The sequence below is a fragment of the Gigantopelta aegis genome, chromosome 13, assembly GCF_016097555.1.
Source record: "Gigantopelta aegis isolate Gae_Host chromosome 13, Gae_host_genome, whole genome shotgun sequence".
NCBI lineage: Eukaryota > Metazoa > Mollusca > Gastropoda > Neomphalida > Peltospiridae > Gigantopelta > Gigantopelta aegis.
The window spans coordinates 2135474-2145064 of NC_054711.1; the positions used below are offsets into that span (position 1 = coordinate 2135474).

Here is a 9591-nt window from a genome sequence, read left to right on the forward strand (position 1 = left end):
TTTATTAATAATAGTTTGTTATAATGTCAACATGACTGGTAATATAGCTATAGACTTACATATTACCGATGAGGTCTAAATATGCACTATATCAGACGCGGATCTAGGGTGCCTCCCTAAATTTTGCGACAGTTATAATTTTATTTATTTTTCTTACGATCACCCTCCAAACCTCCCCCAAAGTTCCTTGGAATTCCGCCTCATGTCATTGCCCCATCCCCTCTAAATGGATTTTCTGGATCCGCCACTGTATATATTATAGAATACTCAACACAATTAAGTAAGGGCCAGTAGACTTTTGATAATTCTTTGCTAACGTCTTATTATTTTAGCTAGCTATGATCGCAGATAACTTTTAAACATTGTTTCAGTAAAAGTCGACCCATGATTCACGCAGTCATCTACCACGTGGTGAGTTTATCGTGAGTTTAATAAAACTTCCGAAATGCGAAATTCGGCTCGGATTAGTTACACGTTTGTTCATAACAATACTTGTCATTTCGTTCGCTCTAAATTGTGGTTTAAATCTTTAAGTTCGAGAACATGTCGCAACATCGACACCTTACAAAGGAAAAATCTGTACTTGTTTATACCATATTTAAAGAAATATGTCGATATAATCTAGTCGTCCTTAATTCATTTTGTTGAGTATATTGTTCAACACGTTTTGTGTCATCTCCAACAGTTATTAGCCAGGTGGCTCAGTCAAATGATCCAGTGGCGGATCCAGAAAACCAATTGTGTGTGTGTGTGGGGGGGGGGGGGGGGCAATGACATGAGGCTGAATGCCAAGGGAACTTTGGTGGAGGTTTCGAGGGGGATCGTAATTTTTTTTTTAATTAATATATAATCAATTATAACTGTCGCAAAATGTATGAGTTCCCCCTAGATTCGCCTCTGTATACGGTACAAGCTTATCACCACAGCAGATATTCAAACACACAATATATATATATATATATATATATATATATATATATATATATATATATATATATATATATATATACAATATATAACTCGATTATCGAAGTGTACGTCGATCAAATACAAAGAACCTTATTGGAAATATACCCATCATATGATCCCTTTAGGTCCATCAATTAATTTTAGCCTAAAAGCCCTCTCCAGATTTTGTTTTTACAGAAAACAGTAAAATCCAAGATGGTCAATGGGTGTGTTATTGCACATATAATACTATCAGTGCTTAATTAGTATTAATACCGTCTATATTATAATAAATTCCACTTTACACTTAATTCATCATTCACAATGTACAACACAGCATTGCCTGAAAACGCGTGTCTGGGTATCTTTATTTCATAGTTTTCCAAAGAGCATGTTCCCGAATCCCCTACTGATCTCGCTCACTTTGGAAGCTCGTTTCGTTTGCCTTCGACAAACTCAAATTGCCCTTTTAAGAATGTTGTGACCTCCCACCCCTTTACAAAGTTCAGAATCCGCCCCTTGTCTGTTTAGTGATTAGACGTTCTGTATCAAAGCACGGCCGTCAGTGCGCACAGAGAGACAGAAATATTTTTTTATGTTTACGCAGCATGTACAAATAAAGACAATACATACCAATACAAATAATACAACACTATATACAAAGGTACACAAGCCACTCATGTTGAGTTGAGACTAAAACTATTTAAAACAGTAACCATAAAACTATTAAAACTATTTTCATATTTACAACAACGTAAAATCCAAAGGAGCACGATTTGCTCATATTTATATCATCAGTTATATAATAGTGATTCATGAGTATGACATCACAGTTGTCGATTTAATAAATATACCCAGTGGCGGATCTAGAAGGGAGCAGTGGCCCGCCCCGCCCTTAACTTTTGCCAAAGATATATTTTAATTTAACTTTTTAATTGTTTACGTTGGAGAATGCGAGGAATCCTTTTGGAAACGTTTGTGGTCTTCGGCCATAGGTCATTGGAACACTCATCCCATCCACACCCCGCTTCTAAACTCATTTTCTGAAACCGCCACTGATGTTCACGGAGATGTGTTAAATATTTTCTAGGAATAAATAGAGAATAATACATGAGTGTCCGTTAGATACCATTTATCTCACAACGAGTTGTTTTAAAATGTATGTAACAAGCGAAATACGTTTTTAAACAACCATTTGTGAGATAAATGGTATCTAACGGACACGAATGTATTATTCTATTTTTACATATCCTCAAAAAACAGGTTTAAAGCAAATTTTAGCATCTGTTTCGACCAAAAGTTATTTACAGCCGTCGCACTAGTAGACAATGTACGCGTCACAGACCCATGATTGTCAGGTTAACTATACGTCAAAATGTAATCGATTTCCATCCTGTAGTTTTTCATTAAGATTTATGACAGTGGTGACCTAGCCATCACCTAGGAGCAGCCAGTCGTATGTCCTGAAATTGTTACCACACGTACATGTGTAAACAACCATATGTTATCAAAAAATAACGCATGGTGTTCTCACCAACGGGTGTGTAATACACGTGCTTAATGTCAATCGTCTCGAAGACTTTGTGGCAGTACACAGCACTGTTGAGGGTTACTAGCTTGTGAGACGAGGCTTTGTCGTGCATACTGACGTCACCCAAAAGGGCATTCATAACTGTGTTCAAAACATCAGTCATTTACATACGAATTAAAGAACAATCATAAAATTGCAAACAGATGTACTAATTTCAGTTGGAACAATTATATTTGTAGCCAACTCAAGTTATAAAGTTTCTTTTATTTTACGACACCACCGGAGCACATTGATTAATTAATCATCAGCTACTGGTAATTCTGATTCGTAGTCATCCGAGGAAACCCGCTATATTTTTTTCTAATGCAGTAAGGGATCTTTTATATGCACTTTTCCACAGACAGGAAACACCACGGTCTCTGTCCAGTTGTGGTGCACTGGTTGGAACGAGAAAAAACAATCAGCTGAATGGGTCTACCAACGTGGTTCGATTCTGCGACGCAAGCACCTCAAGCGAGCACTCAATCGACTGAGCTATCAATTTGATTTTGAGAACTAAAAAAAGTGGACTCCATAGGTATTTATTTTGAGAATATAATTATTTTTTTTTAAATCACCTGACAGCTATTCTAAACTGCAGCTAAATAATTTGATTTTCAGAGTACAACAAATGCATTATCTGGCACAGCTATTCAAAACTGTCCAGTAAAACAATTTTATTTTGAGAAGAAAAAACCCAAACATCATCTGACATAGTTATTCAAAACTGTGCAGCAAAATAATTTGATTTTGAGAGTACAACAAATACATTATAGCAATTCGAAACTGTGCAGCAAAACAATTTCATTTTGAGAATAAAACATATATTAGCTAACATAGTTATTCGAAACTGTGCAGCAAAACAATTTCATTTTGAAAATAAAACGTACATCATTTAACATAAATATTCCAAACTGCAGAAAAACAATTTCATTTTAAGAATAAAATATATATTATCTAGCATAGCTATTCGAAACTGTTCAGTAAAACAATTTCATTTTGAGAATAAAACATACATCATCTAACAGAAATATTACAAACTATAGCAAAACAATTTAATTTTGAGTATAAAAAACGACCAGTAAAACAATTTCATTTTAAGAATAAAACATGCATCATTTAACAGAAATATTACAAACTATAGCAAAACAATTTAATTTTGAGTATAAAATATACATTGTCTAACATAGATATTCAAAACTGCAGCAAAACAATTTCATTTTGAGAATAAAACATATATTATCTAACATAGCTATTCGAAACTGTTCAGTAAAACAATATCATTTTGAGAATATAACATATATTATCTAACATACTATTCGAAACTGTGCAGCAAAACAATTTCATTTTGAGAATAAAACATACATTATCTAACAACTATTAAAATACTGACCAGTAAAACAATTTCATTTTGAGAATAAAACATACATCATTAAACAGAGATATTACAACTTGTGCTGCAAAACAATTTAATTTTGAGAATATAGTATACATCATCTAACAGATATTCAAAACTGTGCTGCACAACATTTTCATTTTGAGAATAAAACATATATCATCTAAAATAGTTGTTGATAAATGTGAAGCAAAATAATTTAATTTTGAGAATATAACATATATCATTTTACATAGCTATTAAAAACTGTTCAATAAAACCAATTGTAATTTAACGTAGCTATTCCAAACTGTGCAGTAACACATTTTGATTTCGATAATAAAACAAACACATCATTAAAACAGCTTTTCCAAAGAGTGCAACGACCAAATTTGAATTTGACAATAATATAAATACACCATCTATAACTATTCCAAACGATGCAGGAAAACAGTTTGAATGTTCGAATAAAACCTAATATAGTATAGCTATTTAAATCTGTGCAGCAAAACAATTTTGAGAAGAAAACTCCCCACAAATATACCATATAATATAGCTATTCCAAACTGTCCAGTAAAACACAATTATTTGAATTTTAAAGTTAAACAAATACATCATTTAACATAGCTGTTTCATTTGTGCAGCAAAATAATTTGATTCTGATAACAAAACAAATATATTATCTAATTCAAACTGAGCAGCTAAATAATTTCAATTGAGAATAAATCAAATACAGTGTAATGCAAAACTGCAACAATCATTTTTATTTGAGAATACGACAATACAAAACCTCGCATCAGAGTACAAAATGAATAAGAAATCCTACACAGGTATTGGAGTCTGGGCAGTACAACAATTTATAATCAACTTAATCTATTTTTGCACAATTTATCCAATCTTGTAGAGAACAGAAATTAAATTTCATCAAAACAATAATCTTTCTTTGTACCATATACCCAGTAAACAACAACAATAATAACAACACGTTAATACAGAAGAACATCTATTTCACTTGATAATGATTCAATGAAGAGATTCAGACCTTGTCAAAATACCCTTTCAAATCTGGCTTGTACACAGTTACGATTTTGATTACGGAAAACGGTTTTGTCGTGAAGATAGATTGTAAACCTGTTGTAATCATCTATACACACATAAGGGAGGGATTTAGCTCAGTCGGTTGAGTGCTAGCCTGAGGTGCTTGCGTCGAAGGATGGCATCACCTTGGTGGATCCAATCAACTAATTGTTTTTTTGTCGTTCCAACCAGTGCACCACAACTGGCCAAAGGCCGAGGTATGTTCTTTGCTGTCTGTGAGAACGTGCATGTAGAAGAACCCTTGCTGCATTAGAAAAATATGTAGCGGGGTTCCTCTGATGACTATGTGTCATAATTACCAAATGTTTGACATCCAATTGACGATGATTAATTAATCGGTGCTCTATTGGTGTCGTTAAACAAAACAAACTTTAACTTTTAAATACTTTAGATCAGCAAACGTTTAATACAGCTATTGCTTTCTGTATTTAATATTTGTATAAGACATATTATCATTTAGATCGTTAACTATTGCCTAACTCTTCTTATATATCTGGGCAGCAAGTTACATGTGTGGACAAAGCTGACATAAATTAAAGGTCCCATGTTGAAACTACAATATTTTGTTATTTTCACATTCAGTTGTAATAAATAACTAGAAATTAATCGATCCCACGCATAATCTTTCCATAATTAGCTCCAGAATAATATGTTTTAAAATTCTTGTACTGGACGACAAGAGAGGTTTCCGAATAATATGTGACTAAATATAGCATGATCACTCTCTGTCTTTGTTTGTTTATCAGTTATCTGCAAAGAAAAAACTTAGTCTGTTGAATGTGTATGCATAAAACAGTGACGCCAATAGTTAATGCGTGTACACTATCAAAATCCCCCCTTAACATATATTTTGTTCTTCTAGTAAATGGAATTATTTGGTTATACGTTTTTATAGGCATATAGCTGAAGGTATACACTTTATGTTTCAAAGCAAAATAAAAATTAAAAAAATTGGCAAAATTATTGCAACTTTTTGACATAGTACTTTTAGTTCAATTTTTGTACAAAACTTTGTAATTTACATGATCAAACAAGAACAGTATTTTAAGTAGTACAACACAACACAACATTGAATATGTGGACAATTTACCTACAAGTACAGGAAACATCTAACATAGCTTTTCCGGTTTGTGTTATATCATTATATTATTTAAATTAGTATACATTTAGCATTGCTGTTCCTTTCTGTGTATTGCATGGTCGTTGCAATATTTGTATAAAGCTTGAAACATTTAGTGTATTTTGTCTAATTCTTCCAATGTATGCAACACCACAATTTATATTTGTGAATCTGAACGACAAAACCGTATTCCGAATCAAAATCTTATCTTTGCTTAAGGACCGCCCCACTCCCCTAGGACTACCACTCTCAAGACTAGCTTAGAAAACTCAAATTTCCACATGATAGAGCTCAATGAAACATATACAGCAGTGATGGCATGCACTCATGAATCACTGTAACAATAGTAGAGATACTGATTTTCCGCGATCGCGGAATCGCGGACGGAATCGCGGAAATACCTATCTGAAACGGAATTCCCGATTTTTTTTCAAAACATTATTTAACTTTAAATAGCGCATTTGATTAATTAAAATTTATTTTTCGAACTAAAAACTATGGACACCGACATCGGCCTGTGCTACGCTACGACACAAGTAATTTTGTATGTTACGCCAAATGTTTCTAGAGTATCTAGACGTTTTAAAAGTCGTGTTTTTTTCGCTTATTCTCGGCGATTTAACGGGAAAAACCGAACATTGTGAGCTCGATATTTACTCAAGTGAAAGATATATTATGTTATGTTTGCTTATTAATTTTTAACATTTGCGGCATTGCCATATATCCGATCTCACAAAGGAATGCAGTAATTGCATATTGTATGTCAGGCTTTGTTCAAAATAAATTATACAAGGGAAGTGGTTTATAGTGTGATCGTTTGTAATTATTTTCCCGATCATATCGTAAAGAAAACCGAAAATGTCCGAAGTCTGTGTCGTGGCGTATTCACAAGTTAAATTCCCGTGGGTTTTTTCTTCAAAATTACAAAATACTTTCTGCCAAACGACGTCGCACTTTGCCCGTTCAAAAGATAACCCCAGATGCAAGAGTTTGTGCAAGTTTACTTTCCTGACAAGCTACTTGTTTAAATTTAAACCAAAAATAAATACACACTACTGACATGTTTTGCCTCATTGCATATTTATTTCTTTTATACCAGCAAATGCAATTAATTGCGGTGTGTGTGTGTGTGTGTGTGTGTGTGTGTGTGTGTGTGTGTGTGTGAAACAAAAACAGAATTTGTTTAATACTGAAACGAAAAAAACCGGAATTTGTAACATTATGAAACGGAAAAGGGAAAAATCTGAAACGGAAAATCAGTGCCTCTACAATAGTGATGATATATAGTGTTCACGAACACTGAGCATATCCTGCCTCACTGCAGACACCCTTCATGGGCACAATCTATGGCCATCAAGTCCATAGTAATCGGTAATGGACATTTATTTTCTCCACGGCCTAAGACGAAGATAATATCTACAGTCTCACATGCACTGCTAATTAGTTTTATTGGGGCAAAAAACAACGTCATCGGTAATGAAAATGTATTTAATCCAACATAAACTGCACTGCCTAAGACGTAGGTTTATTCGTCGACGACTCTACTACATTAGAAACAGCTCCCATAGCCAGCAGATAGTCTTTAATTTCTGAACAATTTTCTTTCTCTGGAAATGTATTTAGTCCAACAGAAACCACACTGTCTATGATGAAGGTTTATCCTTCGATGGCCCTGCTGCATTAGAAATAGCTCCTTTAGCCATCAGATATTCTCTAATTTCTGAACACTGTTCTCCTTCTGCCAAATCAAGTGGTGTTTTGCCAGCAGAATTTGCCAAGTTTATGTCTGATCCTTTCATTACTAAATACTGGACAGATTCCAACCGATTCTGGCGCACTGCTTTGTGGAGTGCGATTTCTCCGGAACTATCTACGATATTCACGTTCTTATCCTTCGAAAGTATAGCGTGCACCAAATCTGAACGACTCGTGTCTGCTGCCAAAAGCAAAGGTGTCATATTCTCTTTATTTATAATATTAGTGTCAGCTCCCCGACAAATTAGCTCAAAACCAACAAAGGGATTCTCTTCCCTTGCAGCAATATGCAGTGGGGCGTCACCGTCATTGTTTACTTTGTTTATGTGGGATCCCTTTTCTATTAAATACTTTATCCATCGTTCTCCACCAGGCTGTACCATATAGTGAAGTGGAGTGTTTCCAGAACAATCAGATACATTGACATTGGCTCCCTTCTCCACTAACGCTTCCAGTACAGGTGTGACCCACTTCCTAGCTGCCAAATGTAAAGGATGTCTGCTTGATATATCTGTCGTGTTAGGATCAGCTCCTTTGTCTAGAAGATAAAGACTAACACTGATTTTGATTTGGTGATCTATTAGTGACAGGAGAAGTGGAGTTCTGCCTCGATCATCCACGGCGTTTATATCAGATCCGTGCTCCACCAAGTATGTGACACAAACCAGTGACCAGTCTGACACATGCGATGGGAGAGATGTTGCTAAATGAAGTGGGGTTCTTCCGTTATGGTCTGCTACGTTCACAAGTGAGCCGTTGCTTATTAGATATGTCATACATTCTACCAAATTCTTCCGTTCCACCTTAGGGTAGTATTGAAGCGTAGCCAGAAGTGGAGTGTTCCCAGATCGGTCTTTTTTGTTCACACTGGCTCCACCTTCAACTAATGCTTTTACTAAACGAGGTGCGTGTACTTTGGCTGCAAGATGTAGAGGTGAATCCATCTCCGTATTACCCACTGATTTTGGGTCCGAAATTTTGTGAAGAAAATACATTGCCACATCTTCGGTGTTATGTTCTACTGCCAGGTTAAATAGCGACATTACATCATCATTTGCCAGAGTCTCCTCGGACTTCATATCCATTAAATCACTTACAGCTTGCAAGGAGCCTTCCTTAGTGGCAATGTGTAGTGGAGTGTTTCCAAATTCATCTACATTATCCAGCTTGGCTCCATGGTGGATCAAAGTTACAACAACATTTGCATCTCTGTTGCAAACAGCAAAGTGCAGTGGTGATTTGCTATGTGCATCTGTTACATTGGGAACAGCCCCGTTATTAAGTATACATAGACACACGTCAGATGTGTTATGGGCTGATGCAAGATGAATGGGCATCGCACCATTACCATTTGGCAGATCTATTTGTAAACCCTTTTCTACTAGATACCTGACCACGTCCACTGAACTGTAGTGTGCAGCAATGTGAAGTGGCGTGTTCCCAGATGCATCTACAACATTTAGCTTTGCACCCTTCTCAACTAATCTTTTAATTACTTCCATGGGCGAACCTGTATGTTTATTCATTTTCTCTGTTACCACTTCTTTTTCTGCCACAGTATCGAGTTCGTCATCGCACACGGCCAGATGCAATGGATAATTCTGTTCTGCATCAGTGACATTTGGATCAGCTCCTTTATCAAGTAGATAGAGACACACATCAAAACTCTTAACAGTTATTGCCAAAAGAAGTGGTGTACTTCCTTTGTTCTCAATATTAACACTG

General features: G+C 35.3%; 1 protein-coding gene across 1 annotated transcript in view; it reads right to left on the reverse strand.

Annotated features, from left to right (window-relative positions):
* Positions 1-7703: 7703 nt before the first annotated feature.
* Positions 7704-9591, reverse strand: part of LOC121387595 (serine/threonine-protein phosphatase 6 regulatory ankyrin repeat subunit B-like) — a 3044-nt gene continuing 1156 nt past the window's right edge. Inside the window, exon 2 of the mRNA XM_041518755.1 lies at positions 7704-9588. Coding sequence (XP_041374689.1) covers positions 7755-9588 — 1834 coding nt within the window. The 3' untranslated portion in view covers positions 7704-7754. The remainder of the gene's footprint in view (positions 9589-9591) is intronic.